Source organism: Dysidea avara, chromosome 1, assembly GCF_963678975.1.
Source record: "Dysidea avara chromosome 1, odDysAvar1.4, whole genome shotgun sequence".
NCBI lineage: Eukaryota > Metazoa > Porifera > Demospongiae > Dictyoceratida > Dysideidae > Dysidea > Dysidea avara.
Genome location: NC_089272.1, coordinates 28,236,096 through 28,262,481, shown reverse-complemented (window position 1 = coordinate 28,262,481; position 26,386 = coordinate 28,236,096). Strand labels below are relative to the sequence as shown.

The window sequence follows — 26,386 nt, the reverse complement described above, 5'->3', positions numbered from 1 at the left end:
CGAAACCAGAGATGATCAAAACCTTCTCCAGGATGACATCAACAGACTGGTCAAATGGTCCAAGGATTGGCAACTTCTGTTTAACTTTAACAAGTGCGAATTTCTTTGCATCACAAACAAACGTTCACCATTAACCATAGCCTATAGAATGGATGGTACAGGTATAAAACAAGTTTCATCAGTTAAATACCTAGGAATTACCATTAATGAGAGACTGAACTGGTCAGAGCACATCTCCAATATTTCCAAAAAGGCAAGCTCTGTCTTGGGATTTTTGCATAGAAATTTAAAATCCTGTCCACCCCACATCAAGGAATCCTGTTACAAATCCTTAGTTATACCAATTCTAGAATATTCGTGCACAGTTTGGGATCCCCATACTCAAAAAGATATCCTAATGTTGGAAAAGATTCAAAGGCGTGCAAGTAGATTTGTTACGAACAGTTACTCTTGGTCTGTTAGTGTAACTAACCTTATTAACAACCTTGGATGGAAAAGTCTACAAAATAGAAGAGCATGCATAAAAGCTACAATGATGTATAAGATATCTAATAACTTGATAAATATGCCTCGCAACCAATCTCTTATCCTTTGCACCTCCCACACTCGCCATCATCAACTCTGCTATCAGCTCCCTTACTCAAGAATTAACACTCACTTATATTCCTTTTTCCCGTCAGCCATCAGATTGTGGAACAGCCTTAGCCAGCAAACCATTAACTCTCCAACTCTAGATCACTTCAAAAGAACACTTATAATAACATGACTGTATGTACGAACTGTTTTGTAATATGTCACACCCCCCTTCCCCACAACTCACCCACTTGTAATGTTGTGCCACACACTCTTCAAAATAAACTACAGGTGCTTACATTAACAGCCATAACTTCCTTAATCTACGAAGTTGGGATTTGGCTTACAGTGTTCACCGTGGATTGGCAGATCAGACAAAGTATAGTTTTATCATTGCATTCACTTGCGCAAACGGCATATATGAAGGTGATTTTAATGAAGAAATGGCGACGATTTTGTTTACATTTACCGCATCGTAAACAACCGCACGTGACACGCAAACCATTGGGGCTACAAAAATGAAGCAAAGATTTTCAAACTCCCCATGCTTAGGCAAATAAGATGGTATATAGGTTAATTTATTTAACGCTTTCTTTCCTGAGTAATAGCTCGATTAAAACTTGCGTGAATTTTTCGATGTAACACGCGTAATTTCACACCAATTTTTAAAATAATTATTTTTCTCAATAGGCATGCTTGTGCGAACTAGACGGGTTTTCGCTGAGACGGTCACAAATATGATAGTCAGCCACAGGAAAGTTATTTTGCACTACCATGGATCAACACCTTAGTGCTATCAGTGAAAAGAAATGGGACACAAAGGAGGACAGTAGTTTGTACTGTGGTATGCCAAAAGGCACCTGTCAGGATATAAAGCAACATCTAGCTGTGAAGAAATCAAGCCATAGATTGTATATAGGGCCATTATCACGTTATGTGTATCTGAAGGCATTAGTTAGTCAGTCAGTAGAAAATTCCACTGAATCAAGAAACGTAGTAATTTGTTGGAAAATGTTTTGGGTTGCACTGAAGGTACTTTTGAGCTTTGTTACTTTTGAGCTTTGTTATACCTCACCAGTACTGCCAAGGCACTGTGAAAGTATTGTGAGGCTGGTTTCTGGTCAATATATATATTTTTTTGTAAGAATGTGCAAACTTCCATGATCGCTAATATGTGACCAAAGTTTTGGAACGTCAGTCTGAATGTCATGCACATTTTACAACTGGGAATATTTATGATCAAAATGAAACTACCAATCAGCTTTACAATGATTATTTTGGAAAATCAGCCTTGATGTCACTATTTACAACTCTATTATTTATGATCATTCCAAACTACATTGTACCAATCAGCTTTATAATGATTAGAATCATTAGTCAGTACCTTGAATTACAACAAATTCTGTGAAATACTTTAACAGGTGCAGAAGTACTTTAATAGTGAGGCGTGTGGATTCAGTGGAATGAATGGTAATTAGATAATTTCACTCAGTGGTCACCTCTTTATTAAGACCACCTCTTTATAAAGACCATTTTACTTTAATGTCAAAATTGTTGGTTTAGAATGTATACCTTGAATTACAACAAATTCTGTGAAATACTTTAACAGGTGCAGAAGTACTTTTAATAGTGGGGCATGTGGATATAGTGGAATGGAATGGTAATTAGATAATTTCACCCAGTGGTCACCTCTTTATTAAGACCACCTTTTTATAAAGGCCATTTTACTTTAATGTCAAAATTGTTGTTTTAGAGTGTATCCATATAGGACAGTCTTATCGATGAATTGTGCCATGCTGTGCACCCACATGTTATGCCTAGGAAAGCCAGAGTGATATCTGATTTATGATACAATACACCCATACAATAACAGCTTGACTATACAGAAAAGAGATGTGTCCACAAAACTAAAAGTAACTGGCAACTAAAACTATCTGGTAAGGCCAAGGAATGAATGTTAATGCTGGTAATTTGCAATAATCTATATAACATTGATCCTACTACATTCCTGATTAATTCACTGTGGCTAGTAGTCTTTTCCAATAGTCTTTGTAGAGGACAAAAAAAGGCAGCCAAATTACTAGGCCAATTGTGACCTAATTTTAGAAAACTGTCAATCTATGCACAATAGTACTTTTGTAATAAAATGCATTTAAAAACAATGGGTAAAAAATGCTAGCTTCAAAAAAAAATTTTTTTGCAAGTTTTTATTGCCTTGCTGGTCTGTGAATTGACAGTGGATACATCCTGGGCATCATAGTGTTCCCTGGAGTTCAAAAATCCTTCATACACAGGTGGGTTTCTGAGTTACGAATGTTTGTTTACGTTTTAGTGACGAAAGAATTTACGATGATTTTTCTTCAATTAATTTGCCTTCTTTCCGGATCACAAAAGAATACCTTTGGCAAAAACTATACCTTGGTGGATTCACAAATTCATGGCAAATACAATGAGCAACAATTCAACTCCACACTCTGTTGTAGCAGTAAGTTATAATGGTTTATGTAAGTGCCTGTAGATTATTTTCTCAATGTCTTCTGTACATATATTGATTTATTTGCTCGTCCAGGTGTCTACTGCTGTATTTCCCATACTGCTTACGTATCTTATGAAGCTGAAACTTAGCCAATCCATTCCTCTGTCTCTGTGGACAACAAAGAACCAATAAAATGAATTTTGATCAATGTGCATATATCGATGGTTTTCTAAATAAATAGGTCACAATTAAAGTTACCGGGAATTAATTAGGAATGCAGCAAGACTGAACGAGTCAATGATAAAGGACTAAATTTTAATGAATTATAGTTAGTTACCAGTATTAACATTCTTTTCCAGATACATATTAGTTCCTTTAATCGTCAGTTACTTTTAGTTTCATAGACATTTCATTTTTGGACAGCCAAGCTTTTTGCATAGGATATTGCTGTATTACAAATCAGATATTACTCTGAATTTTCTAGGCACGTGGCACCCAACTGATCAATAAGACCATCCTATGGGGATACACTGTATAACAACAACATAGCAGCAATTTAAACATTCAAATAAAATGTTATAAAGAGGTGGTCTTTGTTAGAAGGTGGTCTTATAAAGAGGTGACCACTAGGTGAATTATCTAATTACCATTCCACCATTCCAGTCCACTGAATCCAGACACCATTATGGTAACACAACAAAGTATGGATTTTTGTATGTACGTATTTCACATGAAGGGTTTAAATTCTAGGAGGGTTTAAAAGTTTTGGTGTACAACTATTGAAAATTCCAGATTTCCATACTGTCTTTCCTTGCACCTGAAAATGTCAGGACAAATGGTGCTGTGTCGTGCAGTCCAATAATGCTGGTGAGTCCACCAGTGTGTTATTGACAGGAAGAAAGCTAATGCAATATTCACGCATATGTAAATCTGTGTTGCCTTTATGAAATGAAACAATTGTTTCTAAGATAATGCCCTCCACCTTCAGTAGTCAACATACCAAATTTGAGCATTTTGTTTTATGTTTTCCCTGATCCTAGATAAGAGCCTTTTAATGTTGGCTTGCTTTTTTCTTTTTTTCTTTTTGCACACTTACAAAATTTGTTATACATTGCAAATGTGTTACCGTAGACTCTGGTTATTAGGTGCATGCGCTTATAATTTTCGGAGGAATTATTTGTGAAATTTGCTATGCTTGTTAAGTGCATGTGCTTATAAATTACGGTAAGGAATTTCTGTTAGGAGGGAATTTAGTTGTGCCCACTATAATTTTCAAACGATTTGAACACCAGTTAATAGTTTGCTTTTAGTCGTGGAAATGGAAATCCTTAGAAGTAGCTACAGCCATTGTTATTACAGATGGCAGTATCTGCTAGACACGGGCGCCTGGCAACTTGAGGCATTGAGTGTGCTGTGACATGTCTGATTCGTGCTGCAATTCTATATAGTATGAGGTTGCAGAGGCGATTTCAACCATATGCGCTTAACAAACAGGTGTCTAGCACAAGTCTATCATATGCGTTTACCAGGCAATATGCGCTTAATAACCGTATGCGCCTAATAACCAGAGTCTACGGTATTTGATTGCCTTGAAGTTTGGAGTGCATAAGTGGAGTTTAAAGGCAAAATTTTGTACCAAGTTTGGTTTAATCACGATAATCAATTGCAGAGTTACTAATGATTATTCAGGAAAATTGTTGTACTCTCACAGGGTAAAGTGCTTATGTGAAGAAGCTGAAAATCAGTATGTGGGTAGGTTCACTATTGAATGTCAAACCTTGTGTAGTTTGGAAGGGATCAGATTGAAGATCATGAAGATACAACAGTGGGCTACAATTACATGATTGATTTTTGCTAATTAATAAAAGGAATACTTGCCATACCTACGAAGCAAACTGCTTACCAGAATGAGTCAAAAATTGGTACATAAATAAAGTAACCATTATACAAAGGTGGCTTAGATGCATTGGATTCAAAACCATTGAGTTATAATGCAAAAACCAACTATGTATAACAAATGTGCATTTAACAGCCATCTAGAGAGTTCAGCATGTTATAAGTCACTCTGGAAAGAGTTAATTTCAAACAAATCATTCTGTAGAGAAGTCAGTTAGTGTAAGTCGCCTATTATTGAATGGTACGTATTATCGATCTTAACACACTAGGCGAGCTACTCAACATACTAAAACCAATAAACGCTAACTAAAGACTTATAGAGCTGTATGGACCACCAATACAACATTTACAACAGTTTTCTTCAGTGGTTTCTATTGGTAAAGGGCTCCAGAGGCTCTAGTGGATGTGCGGTGGCATGAAGTGAGCAAAATTACAATTCTTTTAACAAACATCTATGACTTCTTACTACAACAATGCATGTACTTTCAGTTTGGACCATTCAATAGAGGAGTCTTTGTTCTCCCTGCGTACCAAGTTGTAAGTAAATCGAACTGGCAGGCCTCAAGGTATAAGCAAAATGGTAGCGCCTATACCAACTATGGTTTCAGTGTAACTTGAATAACTCGTGAACGGCGTATTCAATTTCCGTAAAATTTATGTTACAGATTGTTATCCGGTAGTTGGATATCCCATAGAAATCTCAAAGGGACAGGGTAGTTCCCTAGTATGTTATTCATTGGAATGTGTGAACTGTTTGAAAATTGGTCATTGAGTAAAGTACGGCTGTTCGGTAATACGTACCGGTGTTTGAGGAGTGGTAAATGATAGCTAGTGGTAAATGATAGGCTCTGCTGTTTCGCGCATAACTCGCAATGTGTTGGTGTGATATACTTGCATCTTGGTATCCAGAGAGACCAAAGGCTGCTCTGTTGAATAGTCCAAACCAGAAGTCTGTGTGTTGTTGTGGTGAGGAAGTCTAAGCGATTATTGAAATGTGTTCGATAAATGGCGACTTACGCTACTGATGTATATATCAAGTTATCCTGTAGAGAGTTCAGCAAAACAAAAGATATCTGTAGAAGTTCATCTTTGTGAGGGGTTCTAAGGCCCCAGAATCAGAAACTTTTCAGGCAAAAGATCAAAATACGATGATAGAGCAGTCACCACAATAGAACATTCACTCTAATGCAACAGTCAAGAATACAGTAATAAACAGCTAACTTTACTTTAGGGAATCAAACTTTATATATTTCCCCCAACCCCCTAGATTTGTACAGTATGCATTGTCTCACCCTAACTATAATTTATTCCTTCCTTTAATTGTATCGAATGCATCACAGAAAGTCTAAATTCGAGAATAGCCATCAAAATTTTTATAGAGTGCTATGACATCAACCGCTTATATTAATAATCAATTACAGGTTGAGAAGACATTGCAGATGCTCTGACTACTTCCATAAGAACAACCTCCAAATAGTTCAGGAGTAGGATAGATAGAAACCCTGGCCCATCAACAATAGTACACTATATAATATGAAACATCAAAATTGAGGTATCAAGATCGAGTTACATAATTGAGCAGTCAAATCTAATACAATTTGTATTCTGAAATTCTCAGATTCCATCCCAGAGGATCTAGTTTTCAAAACTTTCCTGGGGGGGAATGCCCCCAGACCCTCCTAAGTTGGCATGCTATTGTACCTTTCCTGTACATGTAGTGTCATTTCATTTGATTCTCCTTTCTAAAAGTCTGGATCCGCCCCTGGTAAAAAGGGTGCATCCAAAAAGTAAACGTAACTGACAACTATACGGCTGGTGCAGCCAATAAAGGGATTAATTATAGATGCAGCAAGACTGAACAAGTCACTGCTATATACATTCATCTTGACAGCTCCATATATCTGCTTTTTGCTTTCACTTTCTTGTGCATGCCCTTTTTGCAGCCATATTTTTAGGAGTATTTTTGTTACATTACTTTATTAATTATAACTCTGACTATCATCATGCACACTTATCATCATAAGTGTTATTCTTCTAACTTCAGTATGGCATAACAAATTAAGCTGGAATTAGAGTTGATCATGATTCTACCATAGAGTGTGCTTTACTAAATATTGAGTAGCAGCAACTTATCACATTTGCTTGAAAAGATTGAGACACTCTAAATCAGTCACTATATCCTAATGTATAAAACAATCACACTTACAGTACTTGAATGGTGTGTATTTTGTTATAATACATCAGTGTAAGTGGCATCAACTTCTTGCAAGCAAAATTAATGCAATAAAATACATAATTACATAGCTTGTTATTATTATTTTCATTAGGTATTTAGCTGTATCAGTGGAACACTATACTTCTATGTGAAATTTTACTTATGGCCTGCTATATTTGTAATAACAACCATTTCCTTTAATTTTGCATCTTTTGTTATTTAATGCTACTATTGTTGTTGGCCTTGCATATTTCAGTTGGACTGCTATGGTTTAGACTATATGTGACCCATTGAGCAAAAACCAGCCTATTTCTGAACCGTCAAAACTCTTAACTTGGTAAAAATATATGTGCTACATACAATTTTACGTATGTTTCGATAACTTTGGTACCAAATTAATAAAATCTATGTGCCACCAGATTCTCCTATTCATTGGAAGTAAGAAAATCTTTGTTTTGTGTTCATTATGTGAGTTCTGGGTGCTTATTTATGATGTGGTAGAAATAAGGTTAACCATCATCATTTAATTGTTGAAATGGCCTTCTCATGTCCACACAAAGATGTACAGAGAAAACACTATATTATTTACGTATATTGGTCGATGTGCCAGTTCATGGCAAATAGACTGAGCCAAAACCTGTATTTGTAGCTTGATTCAACTGTGAGTTATGATAGAGTAAATTAGTGCCTGTATTTTATTTACTGTATTTTTGCAGTATAAATCGAGTTATTCCTGTTCCAACAGTATAACTCCAAGACTGTTCATCAGAAAGGCTGAAATTTTGGTTGTTCGCTCCTTTGTTACTATAGATAACAGTGAAGTAATAACATGGAATCCGAGGAATATGTGAAAATGGCCAGGTTTTGCTCAGTGGGTCGCATATATACTTACATTAAGTGCATTAACAATCATATCATTTAACCTTATTACACAGTTACTATAACTACACAACCAAGTGATGTTGCAGTACCATCTGGAGGAACAGCAGTGTTTACTTGTGTAGTGGATCTAGGAGATCAAAATGCAAACACTGATGATATAAAGTGGGACAACATGGGAAATGCTATAACACGTGTAAGCACAGATCCTTACATGGTCAAGAATGATTTTGGAGAAGGTGATCTGCTGATCAGCACATTGACAATCAAAAATGTGAATACACAACATGCTGGTCTGTATCAGTTTGTACTTCGTCTAAATGATGGTGATGTGATGAGTAGGGAAGCTTCCCTCAATCTTCTAACAGGTAGAGTAAATTTTACACAAATTCAATGGTCAGTATTCAATATCTATTCCTTCTGTTCTCACCTTACCATTTTGTGGCTAATGTGATATTTATAACACTTGTAAAAGATTGACAACATAATATTATGTGGAAGTGTGAGGTGACATGAAGGTACGTACATAGATAACAACAATGGGTTTTTGCAAAAATACATTAACTGTAATGATTATCTTCAATCAAAACATTGTATTACTTCATAAAAAAGGAGTTTCATGGAACACCTGGAGCACCCTTTGTGTCACTGATATCAGTTTATAATATATAAATATACAAAAACAGCCAAGCTGTGATAAAAGGGTGTGGCCCCAAAAATCCAGGGTGAATGAAGATGTGAAATCCAAGGTGGCAGCCAAGAAATGACTGTGATGGTAGGTTAATGAGAAAATTTTTAATGATGACAATTCAGGTGAATTAATTGTGTTGCCTTCTCCAACTTTCACTAGAATTCGGCACCAAATTCACCTGAATTGTTTTTATTAAAATTTTGCCATTAGCATACCTCCACAGTCATTTCTTGGCTACCACTTTTGATTTCACATCTTTATCACCCTGGATTTTGGGAAAATTACTAAAATGTGAAACGGAATGGGAAACAGACTTGCAAATGAACTGGGAACAACCTACTCCAAATGTCTATTTATCATAGTTTCCCACTCCAAAACAATATCAGACAATGTAGTGACAGTAAATAAACCTTTGAACGTTGTCTTAAAGCTTCTTAAGCCGATAATAAGCACTGTGCTTAAAACTGCTCTTGAACTTCATTCATTTTGTGCTGAACATTCATTGTGATATGACTGTAAAATGCTGTAAACAAGCTTGTTACTAACAGATTTGTGTTCAGACTAATTGCTGCAATTAGTTTCACTGCTACTTCTCAGTGTAACAGGTGATGGAATGAAGTCACACCATGTTGTACTTCATTGGCTAGTAAGGAGTAAGGCTGACTATAGCAATAAATTTGTGCTATGTTACATAATTATAATTCAGCTGTGTTTATGGTATTGGTGGTGGTAATTTTGCCCGTGGCTGCTATTGCCTGAGTTTATTAAACCGCAGTTTTAAGTGCAGGGCTTGTTGGTGCTTTAAAATCATGTTCAAAGCTTTTGTAAGATCTTTGTTGTGCGTAGTATTGTTTTTTAGATGCTATGCTATGAGCTATACTGGTAAAACCATATTTTAGGCTTGTTTGAGCCAGTCCATTTGTGAGTCCATTCCACATTTTAGTCACCTCCAGCTTTGAGGGGGCCACACCCTCTTGCTGTTTTTGTATAGATATTGTGATATTTTAGTAGTAGCTAATTTACTAAAGCTTAGTTCACATCGATCAATAGCTTATACCTAATTACACACAGCACACATTTATATAGTCACACTAAGAGAATGTTCTAGAACTACCAAGGAAATTAAAAGTTACTAATATAAGCATCAAGTACAAGTAACTATAAATAACTAATTTTATTCATGAACATTAGTCTTCATACTTAAAAGATTATTGTCTCTATATGCTTCAATGTCTACAATACCACATCTCCTTCCTGTGTTAAGAGTAACATTGTCCATCAAAGTTATGTGTTAGACGGTCTGGAAGTCCGCGTTGTCATAACAGATGATGTCTTTCAGGGGGTTCTGTATGTTTTTCAGTGGTAGTTTCAGAGACAGTGGTATCCTCTGGTGATAAATAAGGATTAGTGTCAATGTCAGTAGTGTCAGATGAGGTGTATCAAGGGTGGCTATAGCCTTTGTAGTGACTATTCTATGATGTAGTTGGTCTACAGTATGTGATGTTTCACAGTTCTGCCATTATTAATTGCAACACTAAACAACAAGTGACATCTAAACCAGCAGATCAAAAGTAACATCATGACAAACATTCCAAATCACAACCCATGTTTCCAGGCACTACTGTTTTGTCAGAGAATACAATGACCACACAAGTGGATACCTGGCGTGATTCTACGTGTTTGGCATCATTAAGTCAAAACATGTTCTCAGTTTTCATTTTAGGAACAGTTCACAAGGAGCAGCATTAGTGGTGACATGAGTAGTTACATAATACTCAAACAGGATGTGTTTAATACGTTTGCTTTCTAGAAATTGTTTGAATTCTGCAGAGGTAAATTGAGGACCATTGTTCGATACTAATTGTTCTGACAATCCATGATGAGCAAACAGTGACCTTAGGACTTCAGTTGCCTTCTCAGAGGTAGTAGTTGACATCATTTCTACTTCTGGCCACTTTGAGTGTACATCTACAACAATGAAAAACGTGTGACCCAAGTATGGCCCTGTAAAGTCAACATGAATATGATTCCATGGGGTGCGTGTCAGGCCATATCCAAGGGTGTAGGCTTGGTTAGCTTGACAAGATTTTCTCAATCTTTAATTGCTTTGTCTAGTCCAATCCACCAAAAATAGCTTCGTGCAATTTCCTTTATTCTTGTGATTCCAGGGTGGTTGGCATGAAGAGATTTCAATACTTGTCAATGAAGTGTCTGTGGAACAATCACACACATACCCCACATCACAAAGCCATTCTGAGCACCAAGCTCATTCTCATGGTGTTTTTAAAGTTGAAGTTCCTCTGGTACCCTGGTAGGCCATCCCTCTCGTACATAATGGTAGACTTTTCCAAGTATGGTGTCACGTCTAGTAGCTTTCTGAATGCCTCCAAAAGTTACAGGGAATGCTTGTACATGTGCAATACATATTAAAAGTGGTTTCATATTGATCATATAAGTCTGGGAGTGTTGAATGTAATGGTAACTTGACAGATCATCAGTATTACCATGTGGACTTGTATTGGATATTATAGTCATATGCTGACAGCAAAAATTGCCCATCTTTGTAAACGTGCAGCTGTTAGAGAGTGTGTGCCCTTCTTTGTTCCCATGATTGTAACTAATGGTTTGTGGTCAGTTATGAGAATGAAATTACGCATTAATGGTGAAATTATTTAACACCAAAGATTAGTTCCAGAGCTTCCTTTTCTAGCTGTGCATAGTTCTTTTCTGCACTTGTTAATGTATGGGAAGCAAAAGCTAATAGACACTCGAAAATATGAGAGATGACCACCCCCGCTCCATATGCAGAGGTGTCAGCTGCTAGGATAATTTGCAAATTGGTGTTGTAATGAGTAAGTAGGCAAGCTGAGGTTAGCTGATTCTTGGCATTCTGAAGGGCTTTGGAACACTCAGTTGACCAACACTATTTCTTGTTTGATTATAAAAGAGAGTTCAAAGGGTGTAAAAGTGTTAGCAAATTTGCAATAAGTTTTCCAAAATAGTTTATCAAGCCCAAAAATGATCTAAGTTGTTGCACATTGGTAGAAGGTGGGGCTTTTACAATGGCCTCTACCTTGGAAGGGATAGGTTGAATACCATCCTTAGTTATCAAATGTCCTAAGTACATGTACTCAATAGACTTAAGTAGGAAATCACACAAGACAATTGGTTGTAGGCATACAGACCTTGATGAGTGTTAATTGTCAAGTAGGGCTTTGAAGTATCTTCAATTAGTAATTGTAAGTAGGCTAGGGATGAGTCTAGCTTTTTTCTCTGCTGATAAGGTAGTAAACAGCTCTTCAGTAGTTTGTAGTGGATATTCTTCATTAAAACTGACAAAGCTTGGTTGACAGTCACTTTGTAATCTCCACAAATACAAAACTTCCCATCTTTCTTCGGGACTGAGACAGTTGGTGTGGCCCACTGGTTATGAGTAACCTTAGAGATAATCCCTTGCTTTTCCAGCCGGTCAAGGTTTTGGCTGATAGCATCTTTGATTGCAAAGGGAACATGTGTGTGTTCCTATACAGGGGCGGATCCAGGGGGGGCACAGGGGGCACGTGCCCCCCCCCCCCCCCCCCTTAAAAAAATGTATATAAGATCGAGATACTCTAATAGAGCAGTCAGTCACCAATCACTCTAATAAAGCAGTCACAGTGTCCATGGGGAAGTGTAGCTTACTTAGGATAGGATTTTATTTTACATAACATAGGTGATATAATATATTTGGTAAAGGATAACTAGCTATTATTGTTGTGACCTTTTTTTTTTTATGCTCTTCAACTTTTTTTCAGCAAGGTGCCCCCCCTCTTTCCAGACTCTGGATCCGCCCCTGCTATAGTCAAATTAATTAGTGGCCAGTTCATCATCATCAGGAAATGATTACCACTACTGTCACCCAATATGCTGCGTTTGCACTTTCAACAACAAAAAATCATCATGACTCATGACTTTTATACTGTATAGTGAGGTTATGTGTAAGTTCCAAACAACACAAGGACATGAATAAACAACAAGGGTTGCCAAATAATCCAGTCCATAGTCCAGTCCATAGTCCACAGTTAGTGTTTTACACCATCCCTTTGAATTCGCAATGGGTAGCAAGTTTCCTAAAGGCTGCATCATACTGTGCAATTGGATCAGAAACTGTCTGATCACGTTTATGGAAATGAAATCTTTTGGTAATTATGGAGCGTTTCAGTTCAAAGTGATCAAGTAGAGCTTTTGAAATAGCTTCAAGTGATTTTCACCTTGTGAAGCTGGAGTAAGTAAATCACTTAAAAGAATGTAAATAGGAGCACCAATTGAACTAAGTAACACTGCAACTTGCTTCTTAGCATCAATCTCATTGGCCTCAAAGTGTAAAGTTACTCTTTGCAAGTATGACTTATAGAGCCTGATTCAGGTCGAAATTCTTGCAGCTTCCCAAAATGAGTATCCACAACATGAGTATATCCTCATCACCAGTATGTGATATCTTAATAGTAGCTAATTTACTAAAGCTACAGTATGTTCACTTCAATCAATAAGCTTATAGCTAATTCACTCTAATTCACACTCCAAAAGTATTACACACAGCACACTTATATAGTCACACTAAGAGAATGTTCTAGAAATACCAACGTAAGTATCAAGTACAGGTAACTAAAAGTAGCTATTTTTATTCATGAACATTAGTCTACATACGTACTTGAAGGTTATTGTCTCTATATAGTTCAAAGTGTACAATATCACAGATATCACTTCTTTTTGTATTTTTATATGCCAAAGCCAGTCTGTGGCCAGCTTTGGAGTTTCTTTTGCTTGTCTTTTTCTTTACTGCAGAAAGGAGGAAGACATCAAGAGTAGCTGAATACATTGGATATTTTTATAATAATGCAATGCTGTATAAAAGTTATCACATGTTCTCTCTCCTACAGGTGACTTGTTGTAGCTTAACACTCCACAGAGTGATATTTTTGTAGCTGAACTCTCCACTGGGTACTTTGTGTGTGCTGAACTCTCTACAGGTTACTTGTTGGTAACTAAATTCTCTACTGGGTGACTTGTAATTGAACTTTCCACAAGATAATTTGTTTATAGCTGAACTCTATAGAGAATGACTTTTTTTTGTAGCTGAATGCTCTAGTGAGTGACTTATTTCTCTACAGGGTGATTTGCTTGTAGCTGAACTCTCTGCAGTTGACTTGTTTCTAGCCGATCTCTCTACATGGTAACTTGTTTCTAGCTGAACTCTCTACCGAGTAACTTGTTCGTAGCTGAGCTCTCTGCAGGTGACTTGTTTCCAGCTGATCTCTCTACAGGATGGCTTGTTTCTTTTAGCTTAACACTCCACAGTGTGATTTATTTGTACTGTAGCCGAACTATCTACAGAGGTGACTTGTTTTTAGCTGACAGGGTGGGTTCTAGCTGATCATTTTATAAGATGGTTTGTTTGTAGCTGAACTCTCCATACAATGATTTGTTTTTAGCTGAGGTCTCCACAGGGTGACTTATTTGTACCAGAAATCTAGATGTTGACTACTTATGTAGTTGAACTCTCTATGGGGTTTGTTAGAGTGACTTGTTTATAGCTGATCTATCCACATTGTAATTTGTACTCTTTACGTAATGACTTGTTTGTAGCTGAATTCTACAGGTGACTTCTTTCTTGCTGATTTCTCTACAAGGTGGCTTGTTTACAGCTGAATTCTATATGTAGCTTGTAGCTGAACTCACTACAGGGTGACGTTTTTGTACTATAGCTTGACTCTTCGCACAGTAAATTATTAACTTTGTAACTAACACTGTGACATTTTTGTAGCTGATTTCTGTACTGGGTGACTTGTTTGTAACTAAACTCTCTACAGGGTGAGCTTAATTCTCCACAGCATGATTTGTTTTTAGCTGAATTCTCTACTAGGTGTCTTGTTCTCTCTACAGGTGACTTACATATATATAGCTGCTGAGTTCCCTTACAGTGTGACGTTTTTGTAGCTAAACTCTACTGGGTGACTTATTTGTTACAGGATTACTTATTTGTAGCCAAATTTTCTACAGGATGGCCTGAACAGCCTAAAGAGTGGTTACTTTTCACATGATATCATTGACCTTAAGGTCCCTATTTGGTGATTATTAGTTTCTCATCCAGTCTTTCTGAATATTATGATGCGGGTGGGAGAGCATTACCATTAGGCCATTATAATATTATTATTATTAGTCAGAGTTCACCTACGTATGTAGCTGAAATCTGACTTCTTTCTAGCTGATTTCTCTACAGAGTGGCTTGATTGTAGCTGAATTCTCTACCAGATGACTAGCTTGTCAGCTGAACTGTCTACAGAGAAACTTGTTTGTAGTGGAACTCTCTACAGGGTGATTTGTTTGTAGCTGAACTCTCTACAGGGCGACCTGTTTGTCATTAATGGATTTCGTCATCCAATTGTATTGAGCAGTTATAAATGATTCCAATTTGAACAGTTTTTATATTACATGTGATTCTCTGTAATGTACATCAAAATACACTGTAGTGTGTTGTGCAGCCCAAGGAGCTAGTGTGCCACACTGTGAATACGTATATTGATGGGAAGAATGACAATGTGATTTTTACATAGTTCTGTGCTCCCTCATCCAATTAGAACCAACGTTGCTACAGAAGTGCCTGCCAGACAGGGAAGTCTACACACGAAAATCTCCCCAGCCATTTCTGAGATACGAGCAATCATAATCTCTTATACTTTGCAAATTTCACCATAAAACACAAACGTACACTCCAATCAAGCTGAAATATGACACACGTAAAGGGCTTGTTATAGTGAATCTAATCAAAAACAGCCAAGCTGTAAAAAAAGTGTGCTGCCCTCAAAAAGGCCATGGTGAAAAAGATGTGAAATCTAAGATGGCATCCAAGAAATGGCTGTGATGGTACGTAGGTTAATGGTAAAAATTTTAATAACGACAATTCAGGTGAATTTGGTGCCACTTCATCTTGGCACAAAATTCTCCTGAATTGTCGTTATTAAAATTTTTACCATTAACCTACGTACCATCACAGCCATTTCTTGGCCGCCATCTTGGATTTCACATCTTTTTCACCATGGCCTTTTTTGGGGCCGCACACTTTTTTTACAGCTTGGCTGTTTTGGATTAGATTTTACTTCTTTTTGTATTTGTATACCCCAAGGCTGGCTTTGTGGCTTTTTTAGCCTATCATTTTTTCTTTACCACAGGAAGAAGAAAAGATGAAGCAGATGTTAAATACTTTAAATATTTCTGAATTTATCAGTATATGTACAAGTTATAATACATATATTTATTACAGAACTCTCTGCATGGTGGTTTCTTTGTAACTTAACACTCTACAAGGTGACTTCTTCTAGCTGATCTCTCTACAGGGTGAATTGTTTGCAGCTGAACTATAGCTCTTCTTCCAGCTGACCTCTCTACATGGTGATTTGTTTGTAGCTGAACTCCTTATATTGTGTCTAGTTTCTAGCTGATCTCTCTACAGGGTGATTTGTTTGTAGCTGATATCTCTACAAGTTAATTTGTGTGTAGTTGATCTCTCTGCAGGTTGATTTATTTGTAGCCGATCTCTCTACAGGGTAATTTGTTTGTAGCTGAACTATCTATAAGGTGATTTGTTTGTAGCTGATCTCTGTGCAGGTTGATGTGTTTTAGCTGAACTATCTACAGGGTGATTTACTTGTAGCTGAACTCCTTACATTGTGTCTAGTTTCTAGCTGATCTCTCTACAGGGTGATTTGTTTGTAGATGATATCTCTATACAAGTTGATTTGTGTGTAGCTGATCTCTCTGCAGGTTGATGTGTTTGTAGCTGATCTCTCTACAGGGTAATTTGTTTGTAGCTGAACTCTCTATAAGGTGATTTGTTTGTAGCTGATCTCTCTGCAGGTTGATTTGTTTTAGCTGAACTCTCTACAGGGTGATTGCTTGTAGCTGAACTCCTTACATTGTGTCTAGTTTCTAGCTGATGTCTCTACAGGGTGATTTGTTTCTAGCTTATCTCTCTACAGGTTGATTTGTGTGTAATTGATCTCTCTACAAGCTGATTTGTTTGTAGCTGATCTCTATGCAAGTTGATCTGATCTCTCTACAAGTTGATTTGTTTGTTGTTGATTGTTGATTTTTTTGTAGCTGAAATCTCTGCAAAGTGTTTTGTTTGTAGCTGAACTCTCTACAGGGTGATTTTTTTCTAGCCTATCTCTCTACAGGTTGATTTGTTTGTAGCTGAACTCTCTATAAGGTGATTTGTTTGTAGCTGAACTCTCTGCAAAGTGTTTTGTTTGTAGCTGAACTCTCTACAGGGTGATTTTTTTCTAGCTTATCTCTCTACAGGGTAATTTGTTTGTAGCTGAACTCTCTATAAGGTGATTTGTTTGTAGCTGATCTCTCTGCAGGTTGATTTGTTTTAGCTGAACTCTCTACAGGGTGATTGCTTGTAGCTGAACTCCTTACATTGTGTCTAGTTTCTAGCTGATGTCTCTACAGGGTGATTTGTTTCTAGCTTATCTCTCTACAGGTTGATTTGTGTGTAATTGATCTCTCTACAAGCTGATTTGTTTGTAGCTGATCTCTATGCAAGTTGATCTGATCTCTCTACAAGTTGATTTGTTTGTTGTTGATTGTTGATTTTTTTGTAGCTGAACTCTCTGCAAAGTGTTTTATTTGTAGCTGATCTCTCTACAGGGTAATTTGTTTGTAGCTGAACTCTCTCCACAGTGACTTGTGTGTAGCTGAATTCTCTAGAGAGTGACTTAATTGTAGCTGAATTCTCTACAGGGTGCATGACTTGTTTATAGCTGAACTCTCTTCAGTGTGACTTGTAATTTTATGAATCTCTACAGTGATTTATTTGCTTAACTCTCCACATGCAGGGTGACTCTTTACTTGCTGAACTGTCTATAAGATTAACTGTTTGCAGCTGAACTCCCTATAGAATAACTTGTAATGTAATACAATTCTATAATGGAGTAAATAAATTAGCCGAATTCTCTATTAGGGTGACTGTTCTATTAGAGTATCTCGATCTCGCATTTGCTACACGGAGTTGGCTTTAGAATCATAACTCAGTGGTTTGTAATCCGATTCTTCTGTACTACTGCAAGGATTTTCTATGAAGATTATTCCAGCTATACACCTTTTTACAGCTCATTGCTCTAAGCGGTTTTCCTAGTAGACGTGAAAACTAATACTTTTTTATTCATAAAAATCGATCGTGTAATTGTGACACAGGTTGGGTTTTGTGTCATATCTCCATGGTCTTTATCTCCATTTCTTTCAAACCACCAAAAGGCAATCCTACAATGGTTACTCCATCTACATAGCAATTTTCAACTCATTCCATGAAGCGGTTTACCCTGTAGGCGTGACAACAAATCGATTTTGTTTTACGTGAATAATCGGTCATAACTCCTGAACCATTCATCAGATTTGCAAAATTTGATGCTATGATTCACCTTTGGACTCCCCTTCTGTGTGCCACATTTCAAGGCGATCAGAGTACGCGTTTGCATTTTATAGCAATTGTTGCAAGTGTGCGAATACATGAAGAAAAAAAAACACAAAGAAAACAAATTGAAACTTTGGCAGCTCGTATCTTGGAAATGGCTGGAGCGATTTCCTTCACATTTGGAATGTAGACTTCCCTGGCTGGCGGGAAACTGTGTAGCAAATTTGGTTCCAATCGGATAAGGGATCACCGAAATACAAAGGTGTGAAAATGACAGTTTCTTTCTTCCTGTCAATGTACTCACGGTGTGGTGCGCCGGCTTCTTGGGCCGCACGACACACTACCGTGTGTCTTGATCTCAGTATCAAGTTTTGTGGAAATTTGATGAACATAATCACAGAGTTATGACCTGCTTAAAATAATATCAAACCCACAGGGAAATCCCTTGAAGGAATGAATTGAAAATTGCTATGTGAATGGAGTAACTATTGTAGGAGTTTTTGTTACTTGAAAGGAATTGAGATAAAGACCATTAAAATATGACATAAAACACAACCTGTGTCACAGTTACGCGATCGAGTTTTGTGAATAAAATTCATTAGTTTTCAAGCCTACCAGGAAAAACACTTACGTAGCAGAGTAAGCTGACAACCAGATTGTAGATGGAATAATCATCACAGAAATACCTTGCAGTAGTATAGGAGTAGAAGAAACTGAGTTGTAACACAAAATCCAACTAAGTGTGCAATAGAGATACTCTAATAATACAGTCACCCTATTAGGGCATTCGGCACTGTTAGTAAGTTACTTTATTAGAACATTCAGTTATGCAACAAGTCACCCTATAGAGAGTTTAGCAACATACAAGTCACCCAGTGGAGAGTAGTTCAACAAATAAGTCACCCAGTAGAGAGTTCAGCTACAGTACAAACAAATCACCCTGTGGAGAGTTCAGCTACAAACAGTCACCCTGCTAAGAGTTCAACTACATATAACTAGTAGATAGTTAAACTACAAACAAGTTACAGTACCCTGTGTAGAGAGTTTAACTACAATCAAGTCTCCATGTGTGGAGAGTTTAGCTACACACAAGTCACCCTGTAAAGAGATCACCTAGAAACACATCACTTGTAGAGAGTTCAGCAGCTAAAATTTAGTTACAGTTACATATTACTCTTAAAATAAAGTGACTATAATAATATTACATATCATATTACTTTGTGTCCACAGCCTTAAGCTGTCACGTGTGAAACTACCACCTTATCACGTGACATGATTGCATTGTTAGACAATGTGCAAATCTTGGTTATAAGTTAGAAGCTGGTGAATAAGCTTCATTCAGTAGGCTTCATTACTTCATTGTGGCTAGGCGTTACTCAGTGGATTACTAACGAGATTAATAACTTCTTACTTATAGTAATAATATTACATAATATTAGATTCGTTACAGTAACTATATTACTTAGGTAACGCGTTACACTTGTCAGTAAAGTAACTTGAGTTATATTACCTGTTTTTATAGCATATTTCGTTATATTACTTAGTTACCACAAAAGTAATAATATTACGTAACGCGTTACTCCCAACACTGACAGCCAGTAAAGTGTTCAGCTACAAAGTCACCCTGTAGAGAGTTCAGCGACAAACATGCCACCCTGTAGAGAGATCAGGTATGATACAACAAAGTTTGTTATGCAAGTTGATCGTCTAGCGTGCCATGATCGACTTCATATTACTCACATGGGGGTCTACCTTTTCTGTCACATCTTTTCCATTTGTTGGCCTATCTCCATCCCATACCGTTCCTGAAATTTTGTCCTAACAAGATCCTTAGCAGGCTTGTTTACCGACAAGTCTAATGGGTTGAAGCGATCAGTGCAGTTACTAGGCACAGTGACATAGAGAATGTGATTATCTTCAAGCAGCTTTAACACCTTAGCTGTACACTTGAAGAGGACCAAAGCATTGTGGTCATTGCCAAGACCAAGCAATTCCCATTCCTTTTTAACATAGGGAATTATCGTATTCTCAATATGTGATCGGATTTGTGAAAAACCGACACAATCACACATTTTTGAATCCCTGGTTATTAAATCTACTTAGCCGAGAGTATCCTTTGACAAAGTTTCAGCCTCATTTGTCAATAACTTTAAGAGTTACAGCCATACAAAGTAGCAACAACAGAAAGATCAATTTGTACAGCAAGTATTGTTATAGGGAAAAAATAAATTACTAAAACGGTTGTAATGAACAGAATGCCATACAGAGTTAAAGTTTGCTTTACCGTGTTTGCCATGAATAGGGAAATCGATTACTTGGTAAGTTTGTCCTTCTAACACCTTTCTTCACTGCATACAAGGACACAATTTGTGAAGAAAGGTTGATCGCATACGATCGCTTTGACGTGATGTAAACAAATGTCCATAACTTTTGTGTCCTTGGGTCTAGTACAACAAAACAACAATTTTCGAACTCCTCTTGAGTAGGTGAATAGGATGATAGCCAGTTTTTTAGTGTTAGTCCCTTATTTCACTAAGAAATAGGTGTTGAAAAAAATCACAGATTTTTGTAATATTAGGCAAATATTTCACTCATTGTATTACCGGACATTTAGGTTTGCGTGATTGTGTTGGGTTTTCGCAGATCCAGTCGCATATAAGGATTTATCATCAACCCGTTGGCCCAGTGATTCTCACAATGAGTAATGTACCAGTCGGCAGGAAATAGTATGCCTTTTGGGTGACACTTGGTTTTTGATGCCTTGGTAAATGAGTTGTATGTTTGGTAGGAACTTTCCTGCATGCAAATATACGTATGCAGCAGTTGTCTGCCTTTTGTTGTTATCTGTAGCAATCTCTATCCTCTACATCCCCCCCCCCCCCCTCCCCCCCTTTTCATTTTATTGTCCAATATAAGGTGGCACCCTATAAAAAATAGTTTTTGTCATACACACGCTAAATTTCATACTTTTATCCAAAAGTGTACAAAGAGTCTTTTTAATGATTTTGAACCTGGATGGAAATATGGACTTCTTGTCCAAAAATGTCACCCAAAAAACCAGCCTCATTTTATTCATAATGGTTTGATAGTATATGTTCGGCATAACCAACCCTAAAATGCCTTCATAGTGACCCCAAATAGTTTCTGTGGAATTTAATAAATCCTATTTAGCTGAATTTTCCAATTAACTAACTAGCTGGGTAACTAACTAATTCCAAGCATAACCCGACTATGGGTAATTTTATTTCTTCACTGTTCAATGTTACTTCAGCCTGAGATGTGCCTTTTTGTAAACTGCTGCAGCTACAGTGCATGCAACATGGACTTATTGCTTTGCATCCTACGTATTATATCCACTATTGCGTAGGTGTTTGTTTGTAGTAAAATGTGGTGGCTTCAGTGCAATTGGCTGTCATAAGAATTCCATGAGTGCATGATTGGATATGACTTACAAACCAGCATGTATATAGGAGCCTTTGTTGAAGTAGTTTTTGGAAGTCTAAAAGGAAATCAGAGTACAATTACAAGACAAACTCAAAATAGCAAGGTCAATACACTTTAACACAACAGTCAAATTGAATTCCACATATTACCCTTTTAATGTGTTGATGTAGGCACTTCTAAAATGTTTTCCATGAAGAAAATATCTGTTGCAAATAGTGATAAGTATGGGCCCAAAATTACGTAAATTGACTAATACTAAAGAAAAGTCTTACAACAAATTTACAGAATCTTATTGCGTGCACACAAGTTTGTTGGACCAAGTGTTAGTTGGCTTACTTCAAGATTCTAGCAATACTTTCTTATCCTTAAAAGATTGTGTATCGAGTCACTGGTAAGTTTATCATTGCATATGCAATTCACTATTAGAGGCCATTAAAGTGCATCCATCATTTGCCCTACCTCTGCTTAAAGCATTCATGCCAGTTTATTGATTCTCCTCAGAGGCATAGCCAAGGGCAGACAATTACCTCCCGTACACTAAGTTTTTTTTACCTCCGTCACAAGCTTACCAGTAGCTGACACCCAATTCAAATGGCTAAATTATGTGCGCTACTACGCGGTATCACCAGGGGTTGCTAGTGAATGCGCACACAACATTCAACTCATTCGTGAATCTAAAACTATAGACACACTTCTATATTTAGCCTAAACTACTCATGTGATAGAGCATTTCTCGAACCTAAAAAGGTAAGTGACCCACTTGCAGGAGTCACAACTGACAAGTGACAAAGGAGACCAGGCTGATGATGCTACGAACTTACTGCCTACAAGTTGATAAAGTGTTATGTAACTTACCATGTTTATTTTCTCGGATCAATCACACTAGATATTTGTATGGCAGTGCAGTAGCATGCCTGTCTAATTTTTTTTTTAAAACTTTGTCTGTCAGGTGGATCCGTCACAGGCTTGAAAGTTCTGCTAGCATGAACTGGGATTTCATGCAGTACATGGCATTTGAGTTTTGCTGACTGAAGTGAGTGAACATGTCATACTGTCAGTGTACTAGGACAGCAGCACAGGCTGTGGCTAGCATTACTGTAGTAATGTAAGTAACTGTGATACATTGTATTTACACTAAAATATTTACAATAATTATTATAGTTCTACCAGATTGTGGACGAATTTGTTGCAGTACACTTGTGGCATGTTTAATTGTGCTCAACAAATACACCTCCATTGATAAGTGATAACTGATATCAATCAGTAGTGAAATAGTTACATAGCTAGTTGTGTAAGCTGAATAATACAACACCATATGTTGAATAGCCCATCAATAGGTCATTAGCCTTTTTTTGCAAACACGAATGATTTTGAGTGTTTCGTGGGGCCATGCCTGTCCCTCCATTACCTTCTGGCTTTCTACACCGCTGATCCTCCTGAATTTAATTTCCAAAAAAAAAAGATTTATAATTTCAGGTTGGAAAAGGGCATTGCCTTGCAATTTGGTCAGTAGTGAGCACCAACATAGCTTACTGGATGGAAAAATTTTTAGGTTCATACGTATGTTACTCAACACTAAGTTATGGTTTTCCAAGTTCATAGAATTGGATGTGTGTGGATGACCCCTTTTTGCAAATCCGGTCACTTATTTAGATTACATAACAAGACTAGTACAGTATATACCCCTTTAAGCGAGAGGGGGGGTAAAATGGATGTGTGTGAAAGACCCCTTTTCACAATTCCGGTCACCTATACCAAAACAGCCAAGCTGTGAAAAAAGGTGCAGCCCCAAAAAGCCAGGGTGAAAGAAGATGTGAAATCCAAAGTGGCAGCCAAGAAAAGGCTGTACGATGGCAATTCAGGTGAACTTGTATAGAACTAAATTCACCGGAATTGTATTCTTTTTGTATTTGTATACTTCAAAGCTGGCCACACAGGCCAGCTTTAGAACTTATTTTACTTGTCTTTTTTTCTTTACTGCTGAAAGAAGGAAGAGATCAAGATCAGAATTCTTTCGTATTTGCTTATGTATAATGATGTACAGGGGAGTATCCAGGAATTTTCAAAAGTGGTTTCCAGATTTAGTAGTGAGTTATTGATACAGGGGCCTGGGGCACAATTGCAACTCCCAGCCACTGACAGATATTAAACATCAAATGCTTCAAATTTACTAGTTAATGATCTAGGGATATGCTATCTTCAATATATAGTTGCTAAAGCTCCTATCAAGTCCTATCAATTATGGTTTAAATATTGCTGGTCAGTTGTAGTGATCCAAATAGCTAACTATATCCAAATTCTCAGTTAAAAGCCCAAAATAGGATTGAAATTATACCTGTAATCCGTTATGAATGTACTATTAGAGTACTTTTGATTGCTCTATTGGATTACAACTGACTGCTCTATTAGAATATCTCGATCTTTACTAATACTTTTCCTTAAATTCACACTCTTGTTCTCCATAAAATCCTTTTGAGCAAGTTTCCTATTACATGCATGCATTGTACGTGGCTCTGCTCTATTCCCATATTTCTGTACATTTGTGCTTCCAAACTATGATAGTTGCGTTTTCTTGCTGCAAGCCCACAAGTTCAAATTTCGAAAAGGGTTTCCGAAACCTCAAGAAACCCATTAAATACACCCCTGATGTATTTTTAAAATAGTACTGTATTATTACATCTACTTGTTGGCTGGCTTGTAGCAGAAATCCCTACAACTACAACGTAGTGTTTGTAGCTGAACTCTCTTACAGAGTGACTTCCAATGTAGCTAAACTCTCTACAGGGTAACTTGTAGCTGAACCCCTTCACTGCGTGATTAATGTGCAGCTGAACTCTTCGCAGGGTGATTTGTTTGTAGCTGGACTCTCTACTGTGTACTTTCTGTAGCTGAATTGGTCACTTGTTTGTAACTGAACTGCCTACAGGGTGACTTGGTTGTAGCTGAACTCTCTACAGGGTGACTTTTTGAAGCTGAACTCTCTACTGTGTGACTTGTTGTGTAGCCAAACTCTCTACACACTGCCTTGTTTTGTAGCTGAACGCTCTAATACAGTGTAGAGTAACTCACTAACGATGAATGCTCTAATAGAGTGACAGTATTATTAGAGTATCTCGATCGTGCACTTGCTACACGTAGTTGGACTTTGTATTATAACTCAGCGGCTTTTACTCTGACTCTTCTACACCTATGCAAGGACTTCTTTGATGGTTATCAAGGTACATGGTAGTGTGTTGTGTGGCCGAAGAAGCCTGCATACAGCACTTGTGAGTACGTAATATTGGCAGGAAGAATTTTTCACACATTTTTAGCAAGGTGGTTTTTTTGATCCATGATTATTGTACGTGGGTGGGTTATCCAAAATTAAATTTGTGACCAGATCAGTGAAAACCTGACACAATCATGTAAACCTAAATTTACAGTATAAAGCAATGAGTAAAATACTATTGAAATAAAATCCGTACATTTTTGAATGCCTTTTTCATAGCGAAGGGAGGGGCTAATAAATAAAAATCTGGATATCATCTTATTTGCCTACTCAAGAGGATACTCAAGGACAAGTAAGTTATGGACGTTTGTTTAGGTCACATTGAAGTTAAAGTACACAGTCTTTCTTCGCAAATTTTGCCTTTGTATGTAGTGAAAAAAGGTGATATGAGAAAAACTTACCCAACAATCAATAGCCCTATTTATGGTGAACATAATAGTGCAAAGTTCAACTCTATGATTATGTTAATTATGTCATTTTGTTCATAAGTTACAACTGTATCTGTGGTTTATTTTCCCTATACTTGTTGTACTAATCAATTTTTCTGATGTTGCTACTTAGTAAGGCTGCAATTCCTGGAGGAATTGCCATACTAGGCTGAAACTTTGCTACAATATGCATTTAGTCAAGTTGATTATAAAATTTAATGAACAGAAATTTCATAATTGTGTCTGGTTTTCACAGATCTGATCACATATAATTGAGCAGTCACGTAGTACAATCATTTGTGACCAGATCTATGAAAACCTGACATAATCACGAATTTTTTGAATTTCTGTTTATAGTCTACTTAGCCAAGTGTAGTAGTGTACCCTCTGGCAAAGTTTCAGCCTTATGTGCTAATAACTTTCAGTGTTACAGCCCTACAAAGTAGCAACAACAAAAAGGTCGATTTGTACAAGAAGTATTGGGAAAGTAAATTACAGGTGCTTACAAAACAGCTGTAACTTACAAACACAATGCAGTACTGAGTTGCAACTTTCACCATCGTGTTTGCCATGAATAGGGGAATTGATTACTATAGGTAAGTTTTTCCTTTTATCACTTTGCTTCACTACATACTGTGCAGAGATGAAATCAGTGAAGATTGATCGTGTATGATTGCTTCGATGTGACATAAACAAACAACCATAACTCACATATCATTTAGTCTACTGCAACAAAACAAAGATTTTTGAACTCCTCTTGAGTAGGTGAATAAGATGGTGTCCAGGCTTTTATTTATTGATAGTCCCTTCCTTTGCTACAAAAGAAGCGTTCAAACAATTTACGGGATTTTTCCAATAATTCGTAAGTATTTTACCCATTGTATTCAATGTAAATTTAGGCTTGTGCAATTGAGTCGAGTTTTCGCAGATCTGGTCACATTTATTACAAACTCACCTTAAATCCAAAACTAACCAGCTGTGAAACTCACCCCTGCACTTTTGTGCATATTAGGCTCCTCAAAGAATAATTTTCATAAACATTAATAGTTTTGTAACAGTTTTTAA

General features: G+C 37.0%; 1 protein-coding gene across 1 annotated transcript in view; it reads left to right on the top strand.

Annotated features, from left to right (window-relative positions):
• Positions 1-26,386, top strand: part of LOC136242597 (uncharacterized) — a 46,751-nt gene that overhangs the window by 13,487 nt on the left and 6,878 nt on the right. The window contains exon 2 of the mRNA XM_066034069.1: positions 8,096-8,407. Within this exon, the coding sequence (XP_065890141.1) occupies positions 8,096-8,407 (312 nt within the window). The remainder of the gene's footprint in view (positions 1-8,095; positions 8,408-26,386) is intronic.